We start from the raw sequence: 27,423 nt of genomic DNA, 5'->3' as shown, positions 1-27,423 counted from the left end.
GGCACGCTGCCCTTCTGTAGGAGCTGCATGTAGCAGCTTTCACTACACGTGAAAGACAGGCTCACCTGGTCTAGTTTGGCGTACCAGGTCCTGAAGGCTTTGTTCCCAAAGCGAGAAGGTTGATCCACTGGCGGGGTTTCATCGATCCATCTGTCAAGAGTGTTCAGAAGAGCCACCAGCTTTTCAATGGGCTACAGAGACACAGAAGATGAGGGGTCATGGTGACATAAAACAGAGCAGTCCATCAGGCTCCGACATCTCTGCCCTGGATTGAAGTCGTTAAAGCCCACATCATCCTTCCCAAGGGTGACAAACGGAAACAGGATGTGCCAACCCTCCCCAAAATGCAGAGGGGCCAGGAAAACCATCCCTCCCCTCAGAAGATCAGCCTAGTACAAAGCCCAGCCTGAGGCAGGCTCTCCAGTCGCCCACACAGTCTTTCATGAGCTGTAACAGCACTATGCTCTAAAACCTCTGGAGCTACAGCAAGCTCCTAGCTGTAGGGCTCACAGGGCTGAGAGACAGGGAAGTGCTACACAATTCAGGGATATCCAACACAAAACTCAGACTCTGCATCTTGAGGGTCCTGCATTCCCCCCGGGATACAGCACAGCACTTACCGTATATCCTCACCAGTGACTGACGATGTGATTTAAGAAGCCCTTCTCAAGGCCTCTAATCTTTGTCCTGAAGTGTCTCTTAGGAGTCAGGATTAGCAGTGATGGTGTTAGCATTTGTGCAGCACCCAGCGCAGCAGGGCCTAACGGCTAGTCAACCTTCCCAGCATGATTCTTGTTGCTTCAAACTCAGACTAACCAGACTGCCATGGCAGCTCCAACCCAGGGACACCCAGTGCACGTGACAAAATACAACTTACCCAGGTTGTACCTACCCAGGGGAAGAGGCAGCCTGGTTTGCCCACCAGTGGCCTCATCACAGCAAGCATGAGAAGCTCTTGGCTCTCAGAGAAACGTCTCAATACAAACACAAAGCTGATGGGAAGACAAATGCAACTGCAAGACAACAGAGCCACAGTTCTTACACCCAGTGCTGGAAGGAGGATGTGAGAAACCTGTGTAGGATGCACGAGAGCGACTGGAGGCGGCGCTGCTGTGGCCACAAAGGAAAAGGAGAGAGGTGCAACAGGCGATACAGCATGATATCGCAAGCTGTACTGTTATGACCAGGGCTGGCCAGCACACGCAGCCTCCTCTGTGCCTTGCCCATACAGCTGGGAAACGGCCACACCCCACGCACCAAGAGGCAACACCATAGGCGCGCTTTAAGCAGCTCCAATCAGTTTTAGGAGGCTCTGCTGACAACTGGTCAAGCCTGCCAGAGGCTCAGGGATTCTCCTCACCCGACTCCAAGCAGCTGGAGAGCCGTCAGCCACCACAGCAGCTGGCCAGGCCCCGGGCAATGTAGGCTCCTCTGTCTCAAGAGGGGATTCCTCCTTCAAGGGGACAAAGAGGACAGCAGAAGCGGCGGCTGGTTTGACTTTGCTGGAGGCATCGACCGTGTGAAGCCGGCTGGTCTCCTGGGCTGTGGTTCAATTCTTCACGTTGCCTGCCGGGAGGATGAGGAAAGAGCCGAGCCCAGCAAGTTTCTAGCCCTTGAAGTGCCACTCGAAGGGGGTGGGCAGAGAGACAGGCATGGCAGAACCGTGCTGCTGCTGAACCAGCTGCGGATCGCTCCCCATGCCCCCCACTCCCAGGAAGAAGGGTCTCATGGCAGACACAGCCTCCCCCAGACAGCGGCTCCTCCAGAGCCAAGGACATGGTGGAATCAACCAGCGGGAAGCAGGATCAGGCAGGGGAGGGATCCGCCCACCCCATGAGACCTCAATATTTGGCCACTGAGCCAGGCTAGAGACTGCAACAGAAGACAAGACCTGAGCACCCCAGGAGCACAAAACACCCAAGTGCCAAGGGACATGGGAGGCCAGAAGCTCTGGGTGCCCTGGGGAGGCTGCAAGCTGGAGCCACTAATGGGCCAGTGCCCCAGATTCGAGTGGACCAAGGCAACGTGACCCCCTCTGCTTCAGCTCCCTGCTGCCCAAAATGCTGCAGAAACCCGGCATCTCCCCACTGCACCAGGCCAGGTTTGGACTCAGCTCTACTTCCTGGCTACTGCATTCCCCTCCAATTAAGCAACAGCGTTCCCAGCACTGGGTTGCATTAAATAATTAAATCGTGCTGGTGATTTATCCGCCAGCACCAGCAGCTCATTACGAGCAGCCACCGTATTTCAAACCCCTCTCAGTGAGCACTCGGTGCTGCCTGGATAAATGGCTGGCAAGGAGCGGCTCCTTCCCCCTCCCCAGATCTGCCCGCAGGCCTTGGGGAGCATGAGAGTCGAACCTCCCCTTCCCCACTGCTTGCTTTAAAGGGATTAAAAAGCCCAGCCCCACTGAACACGGGAGAGCAGGACCCAGCTGCCGGCTCAGCCACGCCAATAAATAATTAAAGAGATGTGGCTTGTTTTGGGTTCAAGGCCCTTTGAAAAGGGGGTTACTAAAGGAGCAGCTTCCCATTGTCCAGCAGAGGAAACTTGTGCATCCAGGGCTGACCCCAGCGGGGGAGAAGTAGGGGAAGAGCAGAGCTTACGGGAACACAACCATCAGCACCACCACAGCCTTGTTTTGCCTGGCTGGGTTTTTAAGCTCTATTTTTGCTTTACCTTTCCAGTGATCAAAGCAAGGGCAGCCTCCCCGCCCCCTCCCCCCCCCCCGCCCCCGACTCTCCTTGCTCTTCTCGTTGTGCTGATTTTGCATCCCCTTGACCCTGAGTCTACCACCGGTCCCAAAGGCAAACCACAGAGCCTCCTGCAGAGCAGAGACCTGTCAGCATCTCTCAAGAGCAGGGGCCAGGCAGACGGAGGTGCTGAGAAGGCATCACAGCAGCCAGAGCTGCCCGCGGGGACCAAGCCTGTCCCTGTGGGGCCCTGTCGGAGCAGGGAGCTGCTAAAATTGGGGCATTTGCTGCTTCCCCCACTCCCCTCCTGGAACCATTGCAAGCCACAAGGCTGGCCAAGATCCCTCAGTGCATCAAACTGTTTGAAGGGAAGGTCTGCTCCTGGCATGGCCAAAATTAACCTTCTCCTTGCTGCACTGCTCCTCTGATCAAAGACACAGCTTTAAAAAATTGCTTCAGGCTGCAGCCCCAGCAGTCGTTGCATGGATCCCCCGCGTGAAAAGCGCTCCCTCCAGGAGGAGAAGGCAGGTCACAGCCTATCAGTCATACAACCTTGTGCCAGACATAGTGTCTACGCCAGTCCTAAACAACAGCTCCGCTATCACTACTTGTCAGATGCCTCCAGCAAAACCCCAGACAGCTCCATGCAATTTTTCAGTAAGAGCAGAGCAAGCTCAGCAAGTCTCAAAAGGGGCTCAGCCCCCAAAGGATCCAGCTCTCGCTCCAGCAGACAGTTTGGTATCGACACACGCTACTCTGGAAACCATTAAGCTGTCTCTTTCAAAGCAGAGCAGACCATACTTTCTTTTTTTTTTTTTTTTTCCCATGGCAAAGCAATACCGGTAAGTCGCGGAGAGGATACGCATTCAGCAGAAAGGATTCCAGGAGGTCATTTGCCAAAGGAAGGCGTCCCCAGCATTTGATCAGGGAAGAAGATGGGACGGCACAAAAGCACATCAGCAGCAGGTACAGCAAAAGAGAATAAAGCAGAGCAGAGATGCAAGCAGAGGCCACAAGGGGCTGAGCCTTTAAAAGCACAGATAAGCAGTTTGATCTACAAACGAACCCGCGTGAACAGGCAACCTCATCAACAAGGCAACCCTGGGGATGCTCCACCTGTGCCTCAAGTCACAGGCTTCTGCTCTCCTCAGCGCGCAGGGAATGAGACATGTTCCCTGACACTTCCCAAGCAGTCGGCATCGTGTCTCTTGTTTATCACCTGGACTGGGACAGTAGATGGAAAACATTCACTCCAAGAGGAATCTGCTGCACGGACACAGCACAGATACAGCTTTTCCTAGATAGCTGACAGCTCAAAGGAGTTGGCAGAAGAGGTTTTGTGGGTTTTTTCCCCCCTTTGTTTTGCTCATTTTTAATGCTTTGTTTCCCTAGAACTGCTCTGTGAATGGTTGGGAATGAGCGAGATCATGACAAAGACAAAACTCAAAGGTGAAATGCAAACAGTGGAAAGCAAGAGCAGCATTTGACAGCAGTTTCTACTGAATTGAAGGAACAAAAGGTGGACACAAAGCCTGTTAGGGAGGGATTCATTATCCCTCATCCCCCCCATGAACTACAAGCAAGTTTCTCATTCACACACTGGCTGCTAGAAGGGAAGGCTGGGCTTAACACGCCTGCTTCAGACATAAATGACTAGGTTAAAGATCGTCATGGGCTGCCTTCCTGCACCAGAATAAGCTATAAACACACAGGGCCCAGCCTGCTTCCCATTCTGCTTGGATCTTTTTAGACCATTCCCAGCTTTCTTGCACAGCTGTGCTAAGTTTGAACAGTAAAAACATACCCAAGAATCTCCTCATTGCAATGCAGAACAAGGGAGGGGGATCCAGTGTGCAAGACAGAAGCGAAGCTGGTGGCCACCACATGCTCTGCAGATCCCAGCAGCACCCAGAGAGGCCTCAGGCCAGCAGCAACTCCAGTGAGGATGTCTGTCCTTTCCCACCCAGGGACAGGGAGACAAGTGACTTGCCCAAGGTCCCACAGAAAGGCAGTGGGAGAGCAGGAACGGTACAGACATCTCAGCCTTTTGCCTGCAGCCAGGAGGGAATACCACATCTTCAACACATCGCTGGTTGAAGCCAGACTGAGAAAACAGGGTCAAAACACGTCCTTTCTTCATCCTCCTTTTCACCAGCAGCATAAGCCAACTGCATTTATTCTCCCTGTCTCCCAGATAAACTGCCAACTCATTCCTCGCCTAGGAAATATTCACTGTAGAGTCAAAAAAAAAAAAAAAAGACAGAAAAGGAGAAACAAGGGATCCAAAAATCTTCTCCTACCTCTGAAACTTTGTATTCACAGGTCAGCTTCTTGCCCCTGACACCTTCATTCAGAGTGAGGATGAAGCCCATGTAATCTGCATAAGCCTGCAAACACACCCGAGAGAGCAGGGCGTTAGTGAATGCCCACAGTCCGTTTGAACAAGCAGCGTGGCATGGGAGCACTCCTGCACGCCAAGGGAACCTTTCCCAGCACACAATGCTGCTTTCTTGGAGACACCCAGGGTGCAGGGCTTACTGAGAGGTTACTGCTATTTTCGGCAGACCTCAGAGGCAGATGGCAATTGCACTAAGAACTCTGCATCACTGTAAAAATTACAGAGAGGAGAATCCTAAAAAAGCTTGCATCGCCCCCAAAATCCTTCCCTCAGCTCCCTGCCTCCTATCAGGTGAAATTCAAACTCCTTGGCTCTGCAGTCTAAGCTGTGACTAGACATCCCGCTCTGCACTGCTTCTCCCAGACCCACACTGTTATCAACCCTTTCCTCCTTTCATTCTTCTCCCATGCTCACTCATGATGGAGAAGGGGGAGACAGCCCAGGCTCCTCACTGCTCTTCTCTTTAAATTCACTGCTTTTGAAGCATCATATTCAGTGCAGCTCCACAGCTCTAAGTCTTTGTAAACACCAGCCTAGCATGCTGCCACCTCTCCTTCCTCAGGCCGCTCTTGCACAGAAATCCTGACCAGGAGCAAGTCCTTAAACCCAGGAGACTTAACAAAGGAAGCTGCACTCAGAGGTTTGCTTGAGACAGGGCTATAACTTAAGCTTCTCTTAAGACATCACAGATCAGTCATCAAGCGCGAACTTGCTCCTAAGAGGTGGGACAAGTCTGAGCTAACACACCAATCCCTCAAAGGCAGAGAGGGGAGAACGTGCCTGTTCCACCAGCTCCACACATACTGGAAACAAACATTATCCAGGAAATTGAAGGCCTCGGCTCTAGAGCCCCTTCCAGCACAGCAAGGTGGGAAGGCCCCAGGAACCAACCCAGCCTGATGCTATTAGAGGGCCAGGCAGCAGGGCCATGTTCAAGCCGAGTTCAAACAGCAATGGGTAAAGCCAGTTTCGATATCATGTGCAGGCTAGGTAGGATTAAATAGTTACCAACTTCTCGTCCAGCTTGTCGGGAGGGAGCAGTAATGACTTTTAAGCATCTCTGGTTTCCCTCAACCTCTGGGCTCTCCCTGGCTCACTCCTTTGCCAGAGCATTTGGCTGCCAGACTCCACACCTCACTGTCAAGTCATTTTCCTACAAACAAGCAGTGACTCTTTTGCTTTAAAACACAAATCAATTAATTTCCCATTACTTGCCAAAACCTGCTTTACCTTGTGGCTGTTTCCAGACCAGACCTGGATGCCACTGAAGCATAATAAGCACTTACCAGTTTTCCCTGACCCCAGAGCCATACCTGAGAGCGCTTCCACTTGGCCATGTCAGAAACCATGTTTATCTCCTTTTTGGGGATCATGAAGTTCTGCTGGAGGGGAGGAGCCACCTCCTCAGAGGTGCCTGGGAGATGCAAAAAAGAGGTAAAATAGAGGCAGTGGAGAAGAAGAAATCCTCTAGCTTCCTTTCTTAGAAATCAACATTCATTTCTCAGGAGACAGGAGCAAACAAATCCATCCCAGCTTGCACCATTATCTCAACAAGTCCTCCTCATCAAACGATATCCTCCCCACTCCTGGATAATATACTTCTAAGGACACTGCAAAGCTTCAGAAAATGGCATTATGTTCTGTTTCACCACTAAAGATGCATTTCTCATCCGGACAGAGAGGCTGGTGCCGAAGATAACAAAGACAACATCCAGCTAGTTTAATTATTTCTGTCTAGTGAAGCAAGCCTCAGGTTGTGCTGAAGCACTGCGCTCCCCTAACAAACTAACTGTGCCTTGTTTCTAGGATGTTAAGCCTGAAGTGCATTCCTTTAAAGAGGACAACTCCTGCAAAGACAAAGCTGGAGCAATTCAATAGATGGCAGTCCAGAGCCACAGCCCCCAGTCCAGGCAGCACAGGGGCTTAGAGTATGCCAGGACACAGCCTCTTCCAGGTGGCAGCTATGAACATCTTTTAATTTTAAAGCTCTCTCAGAGCTCAGAATGTAATATTTAGCGCAAATGCAAATTGTTAACGCATTAGAGGAGCTCTTTTTCCCAGCATCCGAACCAAGGACCCAACCCTGCTGTAAGGGTGACCCCTACCCCACGCTCTCCAGAGCTCTGCTCTCAGCTGGCAGTCCTGCAGTGGGACACTGCAGAGCCAGAAACGCTCCATGACGTTAGAGGTAATTTGCATTATGCTCCTGTAAGTGCAACTTTTAATAGCAAGAAGCAGTGCAGCAGACCACTGTTAAGGAAACTGGGTGCTAATGTGAATATATGAATTCTGTTAGAGTCACCCAGGTCATCTTTTTCATCCTAGAAAATCTGAAGGCATTTGCTCAGCACCAGCCACCCTGGCAACACTTCAGTGACTGCTCTCCACACTACAGCAAGTTCAGGCACTGGATCCCTAACATACACCACCAAACTCCAACTCCTTAAAATATTATTAGCTGTATTTACATAGAAAATACTACCCAGAAGCATCAGCAGCCTTTTCTGCAGCAGAGCAGCACTGTCTAGCAGGCAGATCAGGGAAAAAGGAATCCAAAGTCCCAGGAACCACTCAGGATCTGCTACAGACTTGTCACATAACCTCAGAAAGTGTCATTTAACTTCTCGGTCTCTCAAGTTCCCCATCTACAGAGCAAATGCAGTCTCATCACCTGCCTAGGGAGTTACGGTGCTTGGTTCATTCCTGTGCATAAGTTACAGGAAAACTTCCGGTACAAGGATGAGAGAAACAACATACAAGGAATTTAAACTAAAGATACGCATGCCTCTTCTGAAAATTCAGCACCCAATTCACAATGGCTAGCATCATAACAACAGAGCTCTTATTTTAAACGAGCCTATAACATGAAAACAATTTAAAACTCCAGAGCAGCGGTGTAAAAAGGCAAATACTGACTTGTCCATTAACGCAGATGATGCATAAAGACCACAGATGTAGCCAGGGCAGTGTCCTGGACCAGGGGGATCCAGGTGTCAGCCCAACTTCTGTCTCATCACAGAACTTATTTCATCTCTCTGCATTTATTTCTCAACCATCGCTTCTTCTGACACACACTTTGTGCATTTCCTCTTGGGGAGGAGACCACAAATACTCAAGGAAGGAAACACAGTGAGAGCTGCAGAGCTTACAAGACTATAAAATTAATACAGATGCAAAAGTCCAAAACTAACGATGCGACAGAGACAGGAGCAGAACGGGTTAGTTTTACGATGAGAAGCAACTTGGACAAAAGAGACACTTTCAGTCTTATTCTCGTGGTGTGGGGAGGGGAGTCAAACTCAGCTGAGACAGACTTACCACACCAGCAACCACCACCCATCTCAGCAACGGGAAACAACCACAAAAAAAAATGGGCTACAGATGACAGGGAGCCCCAACTCCAGCTCTCCGGCAGCCTAAACCCCGATCCACCCTGGGATACGCAGGATGGACCCCCCCACCGTCACCCCTCACAGGACAGAGGGTCCCCCCGCCCCATCCCTGATCCCCGCCCCTGAGGGGTGCAGATCGCTCAGGGAGCACCAGCCCAGCCCTCGCCGTCTCGGGGGGATCCGGCCCGCGCCGTGCCGGCAGCTCACGGCCCAGCAGGCCTCAGCACGGCGCGGGGCCGGGTGGCTGCTGGTCCCGGGGTTCCCCGCCCCACCCGGCCGAGGGTCAGGCGGCCCCAGGGCCCCTTTGTAACCTCAGCAAAGCCTCTTCCCACCTCACCCCACCACAGGCCCGAGCGCTCGCCGCCGTTGCCCCCCCCGCAGCCTGGGGTCCGGCGCCCCCGGCCCAAGGACCCCCACGCAGCATGAGGCCCAGCCCACACACACCCCCCCGTACACCCTAGGCCCGGCACCCCGGCCCCGAAGACACCCCTCAAGGGCCCCGAGCGCAGCCCCCAGCCCAGAAGGCCCCAGAACCGCCCCCACCCTGCCCCGGCCGCCCCTCACCTGCCCGCCGCTCGCTCTCTGCCATCTTCCCGGAGCCCGGCCACCGCCGCTGCCACCCCTCACCTCTCACCTCCAGACACGCCGAAGCCGCTGGCGGCCATCTTTGAGCAGGGCACGCCGCCCGGCCCTGTGGCTCCCGGGGCTGTCAGCCGGCGGCGTGACCCCTCCCAGCCACCGTCGTGGCCCACGTCGCCATGTTTGTACGGGGCACTGCCGCCTCTGCCCACACAGGACCGCGGGGCGGCCATATTTGTGCTGGGCGCTATAGTACTGCCAAGAGTGTGCGCGGAGGGGAGAGGGGACAGGGGAGGGACTCTTCTCACCAACTGCCGGAGAAATGACAAAGGAACCGCCTCCCCGCTCCCACCCCGGACGCGGCCCTCTCTCCCCTCACAGCGACACCCTGCCCTTCCCCAAGATGGCGGCGCGGGCTTCGCCCTGCTCCAAGATGGCGACGCGGCGGCCCCGCCCCCTGGCGGCAGGACGGGGCGGTGGGGCGGCGGCGCCCGGTGTCGCCGGTGTCCTTGCGGCGGGCGACGGCCGGGGCCGCGGGCAGGCGCGGAGCCATGCTGGCCTTCGTGGCGAGGGCTGTGGTGAGTGCCAGCCAAGCTCCGAGGCGGGGGGTGCAGCGGAGACACCGGGAGGCGGGGGGAGGCCTCCAGTGGGTCCGGGACGGCGGTGCGGGAGGGGGCGTGAGATGGCGGACGGGCCGCGCCACCCGCCGGACGGGCGACAGCGGGCCGGGAGGGAAGGGGCTGGTGGCGGCCGGGTGGCCCCGGGGGCTTCCCCGTGCTGGGCAGGTGGCACTCGGCGCCCGGTCATCCCCGGGCTTCGGCAGGAGCCGCCGGCGGTCAGGGCACGGCCCGGCTCTGCCGCGGGGGCCTCCGCCGGCCCCATCTGCCGCTTCGTGCTGCTCGGAGGGGTTTGGAAGGGGCAGGGGCCGAGGTGGCTCCACAGGGCTCAGTCCCGGATGCCTGATCCGTGGCATTGCTGCTGTCAGGGTCCGGCGCCGCTCCCTAAACCCGGGGGAGAAACAGGGCTTCCTTGGCTAGGACAGCGCTTAAGGCACGCTGCGGGCAGGGGTTTCTCTAGGACGAGGATCCCGGTTGTGAGGAGGGGTGGAAGGGGCTCGGCCACCAGCGGGGAGCCGGGAGAGCGCAGCTTATCCCGGGCGGCAGAGAGGGACGCTGCTGAAGTTAATCCTCCAAGCTGGCCTGGGTTCTTCACACGCTTTGGGGCAGCACTGCATGGTGGAGCGGCCGCCAGCGCTGTCAGAGATGGGGGGCTTGGGGCTGGACGAGGGAAGGTGGATGCTGGCCATGGTCAGGGGCGAGGAAAGCCCAAGAAGGAGCCATCTGTGGCCGCAGGCTTCGCCTTTAAAACATGCCTTTCCCTGCAAGCAGGGGGAAGGCTACACACACCACAGAGCTGTCAGCCCGGCACCCGGTCTTAGCAACCGTTTATTGCAAACACTGATGGATCCCGGGGAGGAGGCGGCAGAGTGGGATGACAGCAGCTACGTGATGGTTTCACTCCCGGAGACAATTTCTGAAGGGACAGGCAGGGCTGGTTGTCTCTGGGCTTGAGGGGGTCTCCAGCTTCTAATTTAAAAATAAAAGAAAAAGACAAACCTGTCATCTGACACCAAATATTGTGGCCGTGCTGGGAATCAGACACTGCTCTGAAATTCCTCCTGCCCCCCTGCCCCAGGCTGCAGGTGGATTGCCCACCAGCTTTGCAGGCTCTGGAAAAGGTCATCTGCCGCGTTGGAACGTGGCTCGGGAGCAATGCCAGCCCACAAGCTGGCTGTGTCTGCGTGCCCCACTCTCTGCTACTGTTCATCTTCCCTGTTGCTTGTGGGGAGAGGTGGAGTGTTTGCTCTATTTACTGTCAGCTGCCTCCTCTGTTCAGCTGCAATCGCTATTCCTCCTCCCACCAAACACTGAAGTTTGACCTCAAACCAAAGCAGCAGAGGACATAAAAGAGGAAAAATACAAATCTACTCCCCACTTTAACGTGCAGTGTTTTCAGTTAATTTGGTTTGGGATTTTCACTGTTACCCCAGGGAAAATCTGAAACTGTTTGGAATCATCATACTTGATCTTAGCTATGTAGAAGACTCTGCTTGTCTGCCCCTCAGTCAATTAGACGGACATGAAGGAGGGGCTGATATTCCTTGGGACTGCACACCTGTGTTGTTGCCCTGCTTTGGAGATAGCTATTTTATTTTTTTTAAGCGTTGACAACCCAGAACTCCCCAGTCTCAGCTTGCAATAATAAGCACATGTGCTGGGGGTGTGAGGGCAGTTAAGATACCACCTTTTGTCCCAAACTGAATTTGCTCCCATCTCCAGCTAATCCTACCATCACCCACAGTGATGCCGGGTCACTGTCCCTGCTGGAGAGCCACCCTCAGATATCTGACACCCTCTTGGCCACCTTTGCCTGAGCAAAGGGACTAAATTCCCCATCACCCACATAAGCCCTCCCTGCAGCTTGTCCCATCTGGTGAGAGCCCACAATCTCACCTGCTTCCAGAATGTAAATTGGGGTCTCTCCCACCTGATGTTCAGCCTTCTCTCATAACAGCCACTGTAGTTTCATGGTCCAGGCAAAGGCTGAGGGAACGATGTCCCCAGCACCTTCACTTCTGCCGTGGCTGGAGGCCCAGAGCTATTGATCAGAGAGAGACTCTGCCCACACAGTATTGATCCACAAGCACCGACTGGGCAACGCAGGGCTGACAGTCAGTGGTCAGTGGCCGCAGGAGGGCTTCCCAGAAAGGCGCCTTTACGGCAGTTGACGCAACCCTGACTACCCCCGTCCTCTCCTGGGGACCGTATCTGGCCTTGAGCCCTCTGCTCAGAGCAATCATGTGGGAGTTTGCTAATGAGGTGACGCCCTGCAGGGGCAGCACATTGTCAGGTGGAAGAGGAGACAGGCCGAGGGAGAGGTTTACGATCTTTTCTGTCCCACCAGCCATGGATAGGAAGCCGAAGCAAGCAGAGAAGGTACAGTATGCCCACACCGCCATGATTAATACCCTTAATTTCCTCCCAGTCCCACTCTTCTTTGATGCTTCAGTAATTCCCCTTTCTCTTGTTTTCAACATTCCCTTTCCAAACCTTGATCTCATAGTTCTTGCCAGGTCCTACAGAGAGCATAGGGCATTTTCTCTGGGGGCTCAGCACCACGCAGAGGCTTTGTTACCTTGCAGATTTAGCTCTTTCCTCTTCTCTGTGCTTAACTGTTGGGAGGAGGAGGGGGGACAGCTACTCTCTCATTGCCTTGGAAATGAAAGGGAATGTTCTCACCAGTACACTGAGGATGCAAAGTCCGGAGTCCTGTGAGAGCGTCTGATTCAGTCGATCCAATAGAGGGGGAGGAGCAGAGGGAACTGAAAACCTTGAGAGTACAATGTAAACATCTTCAAGCTGAAGGATGTCCAATCCTGTTCACCCAAGAGGATTTTGTTATTTTTTGGGGGGGAAAACTGGCAAATTCCTTTCCTCTTTAGCAACTGGGTTTGCTCCGTTTCATTCCTCCACCCAGGGAAATGATACAGTGCTTTTTAAGGCTTTCACTCCCACAAGACCCCGTCGAACCTCAGGAGCTTTTTTGTATCACCCACAATTTCCTGAAGAGCTCTCCCTGTTCCCCCTCCAAAGGGTCCTGTAATTGGGCCAGTCCCGTACTGGTACAACTGCATAGAGGTTCTCTTAATATAGCTGGGAGGTTCGCTGGCATAAAGGAGCACTGCCCCAAGGCCTACATATCTCAGCCAGTCCTTCCCTGGCATCGGTGGTGATGTACGATCCCTGGCCAGTCCGAGAAGAGGCATTTTATTCCTGCTTCAAACTTACCTAAATTCTGCCTCCTCAAAGCCTAAAAGGGTCGTTTGATTTGGCACAAGGGTTCTGCTTAACTTTCTAGCCTTATGCTGTTGTAAGAAGGAATGGAACAGCTTCTGACAGCTTATAAGATGAATATTTCTTTCGTGACTTACTTTCTTCCCACTTACCATGGGATGGAAGGGTTTGACTTTGTCAAACACATGGAGACTCTCAGCTGGAAGGTGCCCTGAGAGTGGGAGATAGATCATTATCCTGGCAGCATTTCCTCTGATGAGCTGAGAATCAGTATCTTGGGAGATCAGGTTTCTCTTTTGCAGCTTTTCTGGATGTCCTACAACCATCTCTAGCATGCAATCAGTAGACCTGTGCCTTGCGTTTGTACTTTGTGTGCTCTGCTCCCGTGCTGAGACATCTGTGTGCCCTCAGAGAGGTTGGGATGGAGACTCCCACATCCAGGTTATTTGCTACCTCGTGCACATCGGGGGGAAGTTTTGTCTCGACATTTGCTCTGTGCTTTGCAGGCCAGGCCCTACGGCCTGCTGAAGCCGACAGCTTTAGGCAAGATCCCAGGCAGATTCCAACTTCATCAGGAAGCGTTGCCCCATCTCCCCGTGCCGCCGCTCCAGCAAACGCTGGACCGCTACCTGCTGGCCCTGCAGCCCATCATCAGCGAGGAGGAGCTGAACCACACGCAGGAGCTGGTGGCTGAGTTCCGCAAGCCAGGAGGCGTCGGGGAGAGGCTGCAGAAAGGCCTGGAGAGAAGAGCCAAGAAAACAGAGAACTGGGTAGGTCGGGACTCTGGCCCCAGGCTCTGGTTAGGGAGGGTGGAGGTCTGACGCACACCTCTCCAGTGTCCTGGCTGCATCCCCTGGCACCTGTGGTTTTATGGCATCACCTTCGTGACCAGTCTGCTGCTGACGTCCCTGAGCTGTGCAAGCTCCTTACCAGGACTTGGGTGAGCAGAAAGATTTGTGGCAGAACAGGGAGTCACTGACCCTGTCTGTGGCTGCTGAAGCCTCTAACCTGTTAGCATCACACAGCTGCCCCCCCGAGAAGTTGAAGGAAACGCTCTGCTCGAGCCCAGCACCAAGAGCCCCCACTGCCTCGCTCCAATCCCCCTCTGCCCTTCCACGTACAAAGCATAAAACCCAAACAGTTTGTTCGCAAAGTGTGGGACAGAACTGGGGGCAGGATGCTGAGACTGTTCAGCTGGGCTTGGGTCAAAGAGCAGCAGATGCCATGCCTGCATGTTGCCTTTCTCCATCCCAGCTCTCAGACTGGTGGCTGAAGACAGCTTACCTGGAATATCGCCTGCCAGTTGTGGTCCACTCCAGCCCAGGTGTGGTTTTACCTAAACAGGATTTTCTGGATCGACAAGGTCAGCTCAGGTAAAGTCCTTTTGTACCTTTCCCTAGGTTTCAGATGGGATGAGCTATCTGCTGGACAGGGAGGAGGGTGTTCAGGCTGATTGGAAAGAAAGTAATTACCATGTGGTCCTCAAGTTTGATAGCTGTCTGTGCTGTGCAAGAGGGCTGTACAGATTAGGAAAGGCTGCCAGGCTGTAAGGTTGCACCAGACTGAGTATTTCATCAAGGGGGAAAACCAAAGAGTCCAGTAGTTCAGGTACGAAACAGGGACTAAAAAAAACCTACATTTTGGCCTTTGTTCTAGCACAGATCTTCACTGCAAGATGGCCAAATCACTGGCTGGAGGCATTTTGAGGATATATCTCAAGACTCAGAGGCACTAAGATTGTGTGCGCCATTAAAAGAGGCATAAAAAATAACTCAGGCATGTAAGGGAGACCAACCAGAAACACCTCTGGAGTTTGCTAGTTTATAGGGATGGGGGAACCTGCTGCACGGACCGTCCCTCGGTCTGTTCCTGCAGGGGACTGTCCCCTATTGTGTCGTTTCACTTCTGATTTATGGTTTGGGAAACTTAACAGTGACCAGCCTCTCCACTCTGAGCTTTTCCCTGCAATCAAACCCTGCCATGTCCTCTCTTCCTTGTGGTCTCCCTTTAATTTTTAACCACCACGAGTGTGTTAAATCCACCTGCAAAACTTTAGCATTGACCTTTATACAGTTACCTTTGCCACAGTTGCCAGTCATTACAGCTCTGGCAGATCAAAAGTACCAGTCAGGAGAGCAGTGAGGCCAAGAACAAACTCTCCCTCCCACTCCCTTGGATACGCCTGAGCAGAGGTGTAGAGGGTGAGCTTTACAGGGACAGCGCAAGACTAGACAAAGTCTTTGAAAGCGCGCTCTCATATTATTCACTCTTAAGTTATCCAAATAAAAGATAATATCTGGAGCGCTACCAGTGCCCCAACCAGTGGAATCGAGCAGCTGCATAAAAATCTGGGCTCCCATGTAAAATACTATCTAAATGTGTGTTTATATAGTTTGTGGCTGCAGAAAGAAGTTTGGCAGCACGGCTTGAGACGAAAGGTTCAGAAACCAGAAGGCGAGTTTAGAAATTGGAGTTCTCCATTCCTTAATTTGGCAACAGTGCTGGCTGAAAACAAATCAACTAACCTCTCCCTCGTCTCCCCCTCAAGCCCTAACTCTGCTCCCCAGCTGTTTGCTCTCTGGAAAGGAACACAGGCTCTCTCACTGTTGTGTCCCAGCTGTTTTGCTTCCTCAGGTTTTGCAATAAGGCTGGGAAATTTTCACTGAAAACTACTTTGCAGGATGTCTTCTTTGTTCAGCAGCCCTTAGGTTCTTGGAGTTATGTCCTTTGATCTTCACTAGGGATGGGGAGGCTGAGCAAATCTAGATGACACTGCCGGCAAATGCCAAATGCTCACACCACTTTAAAGCCTTTGAAGCTCAGCTGCAACCCCTTGTCACAGTGACCTTCTGCCTCCTTCCTCCCCTGCTTGGGTGAGAGCTCCCAGGTCAGAGTAGGCCAACCTGTCATTCCCAGCTAAGCAGTGTGATGTGGCTTGTCACAGCCCCCCTCCCTGCTGGGAGTTGGCATTGGCAGTGTTTATGTTGATCCTGGTAAACACAACACCTCAGCGTCAGCATGTGGCACATCTGCATTTGTTTCAGATGCCTCAATGCCAGAGGCATGCTTTTAAGAGTTGCGTTAGCAGCAGAACATACATCGGGTGAGAACTAAGTCAGCAGTCTTGGATGCAGGGAGATACAGCTGCATCTTGGCTTGAAGCTTAGAGGTGGCCCCTGGCCAGGGAAGGGCAGAAATCCCCTTTTATTGCTGCTGTTCTAATGCTAAGACTCCGAAGTAGGATGTGATAAAATCACAACACATCAGTAAAAAATGCTGTTGTTACAGTCATTTATGCATCTGGACCAAACGCTGCTTTCTTAAAAGTTGTCCAGAGTTCCTTGGTTATACAGTAAGATACATAAAAAAAGAAAGTGCTACGTGGTAGGACTATCCAGCAATTTCAAATCACAGCCCCAGAGTGACTGTATCATCTAACCAGAGATGGGCACAATAGGGGCCTGGCAGAAAGGCTGAGCTTTGTAAGGAGCAGCGAGAAGCTCTGCCAGCCCTCCTCAGCTAGTTCCTCAGCCCCAGATGTTCTGTGTTTGAATCTCAACTTGTTACACTTGGTATTTTTCCAGGTTTGCTGCCAAGCTGATCGAGGGCATCCTAGATTTCAAGACCATGATTGACAAGTGAGTTCATGACCCTCCTGACTTCTCACATGTTCTTTACTGTCATAGAGAGGCTGAGCCTAGTCAATAACTCTCCCTTCCAAATAGAAAGGCAAGAGAAGATAGCACATATTTGAAAAGAGATATTGTAATCAACATCACTGCTCACTGCCAAGGTCACCACCACTAGAAAAACAAATTTACTTGCTTCATGTTCTCTGTTTACCCTAATACTTTCATTGGCATATGTACATGCTTAGAGGGAGTGAGCCTGACTGACAGTCCTGTGGAGCTACATACTTTTGTTTGCCTACAGAACAAGTTACAGCTCAGACAGCAGGAATTTGTTTCTCTCATTTTGGGTTTCTGGTGTTTCTCATCTCCCAGCTAGACAGGATGAGCTCTAGAGAAACTTGTTCCTCCCTACCCTTTTTCTTCTGAACACCAACAAACCTCTGCTGAACGTGCCTTACTTATGTTCCAAAAATATGATTACCAACATCACACCTTTACATCCCAATTCAGACAAGGCTCAGGGCCAGCCGTGAGAAGGGTAGTTGGAATATGACTGCTCAACTGATTGAGTCCCAGTCTAGTTCATGAGTCACAGTTAGCACATCAGACACTCACCACTCAAAATTATAGCCAAAAACCCCTTTCTGCCATTCCACAGGAAACAGTACATCTCCCAGTATATTGTGCCCTGGATTCTGCTCTGCAGACAGCATGGTGCATACTAAGATATGTAGTAGGTCCAGAGATCTATTTCTCTGGTGTTACAGTGGTTTTCCCCTTGCCAAATGAAAGGCCAGCAAACAGATGTTTTTTGAAGCCCCTGCTAAGAAAGCTGATAGGAATAGGGAAGGATGGGCTCTTTTTTATACCATCAACACGTTTAGGTCTTGCTGGAGGGAGTGACAGGAGCTGCACAGCTGAGCCTGTGCCTGTCTTGTGTGGGGGAGTGCAGGCCACCTCACCCATCCGTTTTCTCTCCCCCTTCCTCCTTACCTTGCTGTGTCTCCAGTGAGACCCTTCCAGTGGAGTACATGGGTGGGAAGCCCCTCTGCATGAACCAGTACTACCAGATCCTCTCATCCTGCCGCATTCCCGGGCCCAAGCGGGACTCCATTGTCAACTATGCCAAAGGCAAGAAGCAGTCCAGACACATCACAGTGGTTCACAACTTCCAGGTATGGCTGAGCTGAGCTTTTGAGGTCTGTTCAGATGCAGGTGTCCCTTTCAGCTAGCCGTGGTCCAGAGGAAAGGGAAGAACAGAAAGTCTCTGCCCACAAGGCTCACCTCACCAGGGATTTGTTCTGCTCCCTTATCCCCTTTGGCCTTTGCTGGCCAACAGCTCCATTGCCGTGTGTGAGCAGCAGACTACGAGGCAGAAAAATGCTCCCTTCCTCTGATTCTTGTCCCTGCAATTCCTGTCTCTCAAAGTCCAGAGATCATGTCTGGAATTGGAAATTGCAAGTGGAAATTGGATAACAAACCCTACCACCACAGCTGTGTCTCAGAAATAGGAATTCATGTGTTTTGGCCTCGTTACCATGGTTTCTGAGCTTAAACCTGGACTGTATTTATGCCCTGCAAGGGAAGTTGGACTTTGGTCTCTTAATTCTGAACGTCTTTCAAAGGTCTCCTTACAAGCTGAGTTCTTAGGTCAGGTCTCACCTTCTCAAAGCAGCTGTTCCCTGTTTCTGGAGCTGCACAATAAAGATCTCCTCTCATATGCTCTCTCTGTCCTTGTCCATTCTTTTCACCTTCAGTTCTTTGAGCTGGATGTTTACAACAGTGACGGAAGTCCCCTTACCACTGACCAGCTCTTCACTCAGCTGGAGAAGATATGGAACACCTCCCTCCAAACAAACAAAGAACCTATTGGGATCCTCACCACCAACCACCGAAACAGCTGGGCAAAAGCCTACAACAACCTTCTGAAAGGTCTGTAGAGCCCCTAACACGCAAGTGCCAACGAACACCACGAACACTGGAACTACCAACCTCACCGCTGTGCTTTCCTCAGTTCTTTCCTTTGGAAGCTTGTTCTGGACAGATAACATGAGCTTTCCACCTCAAAGATGCAACTTGATTTCACTGCAAAGTATTGTTATTTTTGTTTTGGAAGGTGCACAGGTGAAGGTCTGAAGCTTGGTTTTTTAGGAACTCTGAAATCCTAGTTTGTTGCCTTGCAAATGAGTGAGATGTGAGAAACATGAAAAAAGGAGGGTGAATGCAACATGCTCACATCTGTAACAACCCAGCTGGCTACACTTTTAATAACTATATACACCCCTAAATGACCAGTATTGCATGGAGGTACAATGGGAAGCCAACACCAGGTCCTTCAAACCTGCTCTTTCAGATTTCAATCTAACTAAAATGCAAGTTTTTCAACTCCCCTTCCTTATTTGCTGTTCATTTCTCTCCCAGATAAGACCAACAAGGAATCTGTGCGTACAATCGAGAAGAGCATTTGCACTGTCTGCCTTGATGCACCTATGCCACGGGTGTCTGAGGACATCTACAAGAGCCGCGTGGCCGCTCAGATGCTGCATGGCGGAGGCAGTCGCTGGAACAGCGGGAACCGATGGTTCGACAAAACCCTTCAAGTAAGTGCTGATGCTCTAAAGATGCTGAAGACTTGGGTCTAGAGGAGATGCTTTTTCGTGAAACTACAAAGGTCCAAGAAATCCAGCAAATTTTTGCAGTAAAGTTTTCCTCATATCAAGAGAGTGGAGAAAGAGAGGAGACAAGGCGTGGTGGCTGACAGTGTGAAATCTTACAGTTTCCCTTGCAGCCACCACAAGCATTCGTTCCTGCCTCAGGGACTTTCATTTCTTTTACTATCTCTGCCCACGCTTATTCAGTGTACCAGTTATTTGTGTTCCTTGTAAATCAATTTTCTGCCTGTGGTGAACAATGCCTCATCTGCTTGGAGGCAGCTCAGATGTAGGGAGAACTGTTCCTTGTATCTCCTCTAGGCTTGTCACTTTTCCTGCTTCTGCCAGAAGCTGCCCTATGGTGGTTTTTTTTTTTGTTTTCTGAAACATAAGCTGCCATCCCACGGCATCCCTCTGATCTCTTCTCCGTTCAGTCTCATCAAGAACTTTCAACAGCAGCCACTGTTCGAGCTTCTCCTTCATTAGTTGGTATAGCCTGGCTTGTGGATAGTAGCAATGGTGCTTTAAAAGATTCTTCTCATATCTGCTGAACCCTTCATAATGTTTTCAGCTATTTTGTTCCTATTTGGAACTCTTCATTGATGGGATAAAGCTTAGATGTTCCTGCTAATTAAGTAGTAAGGGAAAGCTAGCACATGGTGATATGATTCCTGTATTATGTGTGCATCTAAGTAAATCAAAACCATTGAACCACTCTGTATTGCCGGGACACTGAGCACACCAACGTATCTATGAGCACACCCTTATCCAGTTGATTTTACAAAGCTGTAACAGTGCTGTCAGATCTTCTATGCCTGCTGAAAGGCTTCCGTTGCTGTTCTGCTAAATAAGACCTTTGCATTACCTTTCCAGTGTGCAAGGACAGGATCACTGTCCGTTCTGATACAGAGCAGTGAGATACTGAGATCTCTCTGGATAGCTCCTGCTTCACACACTCATGTCTGTCTTCAACACTGTCCTCTCCTGCCTCTCTCACAGTTCATCATTGCTGAAGATGGCTCCTGTGGTCTTGTGTACGAGCATGCTCCCTCAGAAGGCCCACCCATTGTTGCTCTTCTGGATCACATCGTGGAGTACACGTGAGTCCTGCCTCCTCTACTTTTCCTCAGCATTGGAGACAGGTTTTAAACCACTTGCTCCCCAGGAACATGCCTCTTCCCAGCTCACCCCCTAGGAATTTGTTCTGGAGGAAGGGTAGTGGTGTGCTAATGAGGTATTGCAGTTCTCGTATTCGTGATGAGAATTGAGTGGCCAAGCTACTCTGAGAAGTTTTGCTACTACTTCCCTTCTCAGGGAATTGCACTGTTCAGAGTTAACAGGACTTTGGCCTGGAAGAGCTGTTTGTTTTGGGCAGAAGGCACAGAAGACATCTCATTCATACTCTTCAAAAAACACTGTAACGGCACTGTGAAGAACTTTTCAGCCTGTAACTAGTGTCACAAGGTGTTAGGGAAGATCTGTGCATTTCTACCCAGGTTCTGGTGTGCTTAGCTGAGCCTCATGTTAGGTCTGGTTAGGACCAGCCAGGTCTGGTTAAACATAATCATTTCTCTACGCAGGAAGAAACCCGAGCTGGTAAGATCACCCATGATTCCTTTGCCAATGCCCAAAAAGCTGCGGTTTAACATCACCCCAGAAATCAAGAATGACATAGAGAAGGCAAAGCAGAACCTCAACATGTAAGTATGAAGCAGTGGAGAGGTCTGGTGAGTGACTGGGGGAGTAGTTCATGTATCCCTCTGGAACATGTCAGTGGTTTAAATGAGGCTTCCCCCTACTGCAGGCAGGGAGTTTTCCCAGTGACTTCTTGGGTCGACAGCACTGAACCCCGCTGAAGAGCACACTAAAGCCACCTGCCAGGAATAAATTCAAAGGTGCCAGAAAGGAGTAGTTACTGATCCATCCCATTTACTGAGAAAGAACAGGGCTTTACTGGATCTAACTAGGGATACTGGCATGTAAACACATACAGAAGTCCATCTAACCTGGTGAAAATTTTCAGCATTGGCCAAAAAAAGCTCATCTCTGTGGTCCACCCAAGCAAAGGATGGAGCGCTCTGTCCCTGCATAGGTCAGATCCAGACAGCCTGTTCTCTGAGCCTTGTGAAAGCAAATCCGTACCTTTTCCGTTACAAGAACAAGCAACAGGCAAAGGAACACTTCCTCTTTCTTTCCTTGCAGAATGGTCGAAGACCTGGATGTCAAAGTCATGGTTTTTCATCAATTTGGGAAAGCCTTCCCCAAGTCAGAGAAGATAAGTCCTGATGCTTTTATCCAGCTGGCCTTGCAGCTGGCATACTACAGGTAAGACCACCACTAGGTAGCTTCTCAACCTCTTCACCATCAGACTCAAACATGTAAGCTTGATAAAGGTGGCACAGACCAGTCTCTGGTGGGCTGCTAGGGCCTGCTTTCGAAGTCCCACGTCTTCCCCATGCACTGGGACTGAACAGCAGATCTCACTTGTGGCAGCTTCAGCAGGTGAGATTTACCGCTCTTGTGTGTACAATCCTAGCAAGGAGGCATCAGAGGTCAGCTGTCAGTGGGACTCACTCACATAAAGTCTTCCCCTTCCTCCCAGTTCCTCCGCTTCACAAGAGGCCATTTCTCCCAGGGCAAACTCACTTCTGTGACTTTCTTCTCCATCTTCCAGGATGTACGGCCACGCCTGTGCCACGTATGAGAGCGCGTCGCTAAGGATGTTCCGCCTGGGCCGCACAGACACCATCCGCTCCACTTCTGTAGACTCTCTTAAGTTTGTGCAATCAATGGACAGCCCTGACAAATCGGTGAGGATCTCAAAGAAGTGGAGTAAGAGGACTCCGCTCCAGAAAAAGAGGAAAGCTGTTTATCTGGCTAACCCCCCTGTCAGCTGGTTTCAGCTAAGCAGAACTGCACCTGATAGGAAGCTGAGCTAAAATATAGCTTGGAGTATATAGTTATAGACCTTGGGTTTCATTTGGCTTTCCTTTCACATGTATTGAAAGCCTGGGAAACAACGTGGACATTTTTAATCCCACCAAAAAGAAGTATGTCCCTTCTAAAAGTCTGTTTAGCAAACTAAGTTCTGCTACTGATGGATGGAGAACTCCATTCTGAATAGAGTAACACAGCCAAACAAAAGGATTTAAAAATTAAATCTAGTAAATCTAAAAATTAGTCTAGTATAGACACACAAGGCAGAAATACCCTCCATCCTAGAGGAACAGCCAAAATGAGATTTTTCCATTCTGCAGAAAAACTTACAGATCTGTGTGTTCTCAGGACCAGGAGAAAGCAGACTTGCTGAGGAGAGCTACCCAGGCCCACAGGGAATACACCGATATGGTGAGTGTCCTCTATGCAGCCAGACTTGGGGTTTTACCTACCAAATGAGGGTTCTGGTGAAAGACAAGGCCTTGAGAGCTCTCTGCTGACACAGCAACGTGGCTGTTAGGGCTGTTGCATAGGTCTAACCCTGATCTGACAGTGCTCTTAGGCCACAGACTGAATCCTTTTTCTCTAGCTAGTGGTTTAAGTGTCCTTTGAGACTGACCTAAAGGAGAAAATCAAATATGAAAATAGCTTCAGTTCTCACTGTCCTTGTTGCTGAATGCCAAAGTTGCATGAGGACCCTTTAAACCAGAGGGAGCCCATGAGCAGGAACTGTAAGGTTGGTTCCATTGGTGTGTTTTATTTCACAGTCTTTCCAAACAAGACTATTGGTCCTAAAGGCAAGATCTAGTTTCCTTCTAACTTCAAACATTTAGAGATTTTTAGAAGTATTCTTTTCTTTAACCCAAAGAAATTGAGTTTTGCTCACTTGCCTGCTAGACAGGCTTTCATCTAGTCTTCCTTCCTTCCAGGCTATAAGGGGCAATGCAATAGACCGTCACCTCTTAGGCTTGAAGCTTCAAGCTATCGAGGACCTCGTGAGCATGCCTGAGCTGTTCATGGACACGGCCTATGCTGTTGCAACACACTTCAATCTCTCAACCAGCCAGGTAGGACTCATCTGAGCAAAGACAGAAGGGCGCTGTTTCTTTTCATTGCCTTGCTTCTCCACATTTCTCCTTCAAATCCCTTCTGCTAGAAGCCAATCTTCATTTGGGGACAAAAGTTTTTAAGCCAGCTACTGATCTCATAAAGCTGCAGATCTGAGCTTACAGCTGCCACAGTCCCTCTCAACCCTGTAAAAAACTATCATAACCAGAGCCAAGATCACCAGAAGTGTCTAAATGCAAGTGAGATCAATCAAAGTTAGCTGCCAGAATAGCTTTATGTTCATCTCCTGTGCTGTGATTCTCACTGATAAGTTCTGCTTGTGACTTATTAGAAACTTATCTTGGGGAGAAGTACTCCTTTGTGAGTGCATAGGAGAACATGTTGCTACTAAACAGTACAATCCAGCATGCATGTGGTGCTAGGTGGGTCTGACCAAAACCACCCTTTTCTAGAGCATTTTAACAAGATGGCAGCTTCTTCTACTGTTGACAGGGCTGTTAGCATTTGATGGCTACATTTCTCTGACTGGTTTGAAGTTTTTAATCACATTGTCTCCACAGGTCCCAGCAAAGACAGACTGCGTGATGTGTTTTGGTCCCGTGGTTCCAGATGGCTACGGAATCTGTTACAACCCTATGGATGAACACATCAACTTTGCAATTTCAGCATTCAACAGCTGTGCTGACACAAACGCAGCCCGCATGGCACATTATCTTGAGAAGGCACTGCTAGACATGAGGATCTTGCTCCAGTCCACTCCCAAATCCAAACTGTAAGAGGCAAACATGATGCAAAACCCCCAAATAAAGGGGCTATCCCTCAGGCACCGAAGTTCCCAGTTCCTCAGAAAATGATTGAGGGGACAGCTTCCCTGACTGGAACCTAGGAGGGCATCTACCATTTGTTTCCAGGAAGAGGTTACAGAATAGTCATCCTCAGATATTAAGACTCTGTTGGTGAGAGGAAACACTGTCTTAAGCTGAAGTAGAACTGACTGGTCCTCTCCCATCAATGCCAAGTGCACCTTCCTGTCCTCAAAGAGGACTGAAACATGATTTTTATGGAACTTACTCTAAAGGAATACAGAAAGCACAGTCCTTACCAGTATCTAAATCCATTTGGTGAGGAAGGTAGTTCTTCTCCAGGAAAAGCAGGGAATGTTATTATATGATGAACTACTATAAGACCAAGTCTTTTTGCTGGGTTAATTTTCTGAAGAGTGCAGCATCTTTCAAACTTGACTGAAGATTTTTCTGCTGCTCCAGCAAAACTTCACCATTGAACTTTGGCAAGGGGAGAAAGAAGTTCTTAAGTCAGAGCAGATCTAGTCTCGTTGGAGTGCACTGCACTACTTATCCCAGGCACTCCGACCATTACAGGCTTTACAGACCTGGGAATGTTCCCTTCCCCTCATTTTAGGATGCTGGGATGTCCTTTCTGTTGCACTGACCCTATTAACAACAGAATATAATTTGCTACAAACTAAGGTGGGTTTTTGTTGTTGTTGTTGTTCTGGGCTCTTCGTTAAGCTTGCTGTTGTGGTCCTAGCCGTTGATCTTCAGGCTCAGCATAAAGCTTGTTCCTCACAAAGCTTCTACAAAACTTCTCACACAGGTTTTGCTTTGGCTTTATGTACCTTAACATTAGCAGAGATGAGAAGGGATTGCCTATGCATTTAGCAGGACAGTTGCTTCATTGTACCTTTCTTTGGAATCGAGGAAGAGAAAGAGATGCTGACCTGTTTACTAGCTAGAAGGCCACAAACCTAGTCTCCTTCAGGGTACATGTTAACCCAATGTGTTTTTATACCTTGCTTTCAGAAACATATTTGTGCTTAATGTGTTATGCCTAAATCATGGACAAGTAAGAATGTTCCTGATCAGGAACTCCAGAACATGCTTCTGTTTCTGGCCCCCAGAGTTCAAATCTGTTAGAGCCAAAGAAAAAACAGCTGCAAAATCACCCTTTTTTCCAAATCACTCTGCTTTAACAAGGCAGAAAATCTTGAAAAGCAGGAAGAAAGCTGAGAACACGCAGGCAGTGTTGATGTTTGCGCACTGTGGCGGCCATTGTTCCTGCAGTAACAGTACAGCACCTTTTCTGCCACTCTTGGAGTTTTTTCTTACTGCAATGTTACTCAGATTTGTGCCAGCTCTATTCTGTGAGAGAGTGATCTCATGATAGTCTTTTCATGTTCAGTTGACAAACCTGAGACAGTAAAAGATTATATATAAAAATTAACATACAGTTGTAGCATAGGAATTTTTGTAAGCACAACTTCCAATGAATCTGCCAGAATCCAAGCTCCTGACTCTACTTTTATTTAGTAAAACCGTATGGTAATGAAGAATTCTAGTGCTATTTCTGCAACAGAAATTTAATATTTAAATTGCACAGCCTTCAAGATGTGGCTGCTGTGACATCACCATAAACAAGAAGCATTAGGAGTCTGATGGCCCGTTTTGTTAACAGGGAAATATTTGACCATAATTGCTACTTTTCTGATCATAGAACAGCAAGGGACATGATCAAAGTGCCTTGGTAAACATATATGAAGAAATTTGCACTAAACCTGTTTAGAGTAAAAGGAAAAAAAAAATCATTCTAATTTGCTTCTTGAAAGACACAAGCCAACACTACTGCATTTTTTCCTAAAAGGATGTTATTTCAAAGCTTCTATCTTATACCTAAATAAACCTTAAAAATAAAAATTTAACTGAAACTCACCTGCACAGCCAGTGATTGTATGAACTGCCACTTTCACATCATCTACATGGATTTAGTTGATCTTTTAGAAGAATCCTGAATGGAGTGAGATAGTCTAAAAAAACCCAACAGGAGCACTACAAACCTGCAAGCACACGTCCTTGCTCTGTTGACTCCTCTGTATGAATTAGACTGAAAACTGAAGGAGGATACTCAGTATTATCAAAGTGTAAGTGATTGTGTAAATACTACAGAAAAGACCAAACCTTGCTGGAATAACATCTGGGTTTATGGAGCCTTTTACTTTGAAAAAAATACTCCTTTTGCCAAAGTAATCCTCCCCCTGTACTGAATCAACCTCTGTTGCTAGGGGATGAGTTATTTTTCTCTGTCTGCAATGCCTTCAACCATTGATGCTACAGTATTGCCACTTAAGTATTTGAGACTGGCCCTTTTCTACTTCTGTCTCACAAGGGGAAGGCTCTCAAAGGAAAGTGCCTATTAAAGATTAAGCAGAAGTACACACTGCTGTGACTGTATCTCAGAAGATGGGCTTGATCTATTCTGGGTCTAAATCTGGATCTCTCATTAGCTTCAGCAGAGTACAGCTGCAAGAAGCAGACTATCACACTGAAAGAGATACAAGATTCATAAACCACTTAATGCATCCTTAATGATATACACAGCTGAAATTCGATGAATGAAGCTGATTTTTGAAGTGCTTGAAAGGACTTTAAAATCATTACAAGGTTTTTTCTTTAAAAAGTCTTTTCTTATTGTACAAGTTCTAAAATGTGATGTCCTTCTGATTCATACCTTCTTGATTTTCTCGGTGTTGACTTACTGAATACTACTCTCCCTGTTTCTGATTGTTTTATCAAGAGATGTCCATTGTCTTAAAGGCACATTAAGTACAAGAAACTTAAGTTCCAGAAAAAACTACTGATTTGGAACAAATAATTTACGAAATGCACAGACTGAAAATATTCAGATAACTCTTGGGGTATGAGTGCAATTTATGACACAGCCTGGTAGTGTTGCATGCTTTGCTGGTTAGCTGTGTTAAATACTGTTTTGGTAGTGTAATCCATGTCATGCAGAGGTTTGAAATGTTCTTTGAATAAACTGAAACACAATAAACAGTGCTACAAAAAAGGCTTAAATCTCCTTAGACACTGCAGAAGTTACATAACTACCCTTATGGGAGGATGTTTGTGTGGGGACAGCAAGAACAGTGAACCACAGCATTCTGTCACCTTCCTTTTATTGTCTTAGTATCTCCATCCAGCCCCCTCGAGTACAGGGGAGGAAGAGAAAGCATCTGCTTGCAAAGCCACATACCCCAGAGAAAATACTCAATTTCAGAAAACTAGTGGCAGGAGACTTCATACAAGTGTAGGATAATAAGGCAGAGCTCAAATCTTTTTCCTGCACAGCACCATTTAGTTCAGAAAATCCATGGGATCACTAAGGAATTTCTACTATATCAAGTATTGCAAAGATTTCTGGAAAG

General features: G+C 49.4%; 2 protein-coding genes and 1 long non-coding RNA gene across 8 annotated transcripts in view; 1 reads left to right on the top strand and 2 right to left on the bottom strand.

The window, feature by feature from the left end:
* The window catches only part of PTPA (protein phosphatase 2 phosphatase activator), a 29,001-nt gene extending 19,591 nt beyond the window's left edge, over window positions 1–9,410 (bottom strand). For 2 of the 6 annotated variants that reach the window (XR_012631870.1, XM_074891544.1), the window contains exons 1-4: window positions 9,048–9,409; window positions 6,405–6,505; window positions 4,994–5,080; window positions 66–191 (exon numbers count right to left, since the gene is read on the bottom strand). Coding sequence is in view for 5 of the 6 variants with exons in the window: in XM_074891544.1 (XP_074747645.1) it covers window positions 66–191; window positions 4,994–5,080; window positions 6,405–6,505; window positions 9,048–9,072 (339 nt within the window). In the remaining variant the exon portion in view is untranslated. Of the gene's footprint in view, window positions 1–65; window positions 192–892; window positions 1,073–1,360; window positions 4,492–4,993; window positions 5,081–6,404; window positions 6,506–9,047 lie in introns of those variants that run through there. The other 4 variants (XM_074891546.1, XM_074891543.1, XM_074891547.1 and 1 more) reach the window with 4 other exon arrangements.
* A 55-nt stretch (window positions 9,411–9,465) lies between these two features.
* CRAT (carnitine O-acetyltransferase) lies at window positions 9,466–27,067 on the top strand. The gene is given in 16 exon segments (XM_074891614.1): window positions 9,466–9,540; window positions 9,543–9,640; window positions 11,956–12,058; window positions 13,423–13,686; window positions 14,171–14,289; window positions 16,501–16,554; window positions 17,558–17,723; window positions 18,306–18,480; window positions 18,970–19,148; window positions 20,199–20,299; window positions 20,780–20,899; window positions 21,402–21,524; window positions 21,874–22,009; window positions 22,485–22,547; window positions 23,066–23,203; window positions 23,765–27,067. Coding segments are annotated over 16 exon segments (2,130 nt in total). The 3' UTR covers window positions 23,981–27,067.
* On the bottom strand, window positions 10,490–11,938 carry LOC141953186 (uncharacterized). Its single transcript, XR_012631878.1, has 2 exons — window positions 11,576–11,938; window positions 10,490–10,648 (listed from the first exon to the last, which is right to left on the bottom strand). It is a non-coding gene; the product is annotated as an uncharacterized LOC141953186 (long non-coding RNA).
* Window positions 27,068–27,423: the final 356 nt, after the last annotated feature.

Source organism: Strix uralensis, chromosome 21, assembly GCF_047716275.1.
Source record: "Strix uralensis isolate ZFMK-TIS-50842 chromosome 21, bStrUra1, whole genome shotgun sequence".
NCBI lineage: Eukaryota > Metazoa > Chordata > Aves > Strigiformes > Strigidae > Strix > Strix uralensis.
This window is presented reverse-complemented; position numbering and strand designations above follow the sequence as displayed.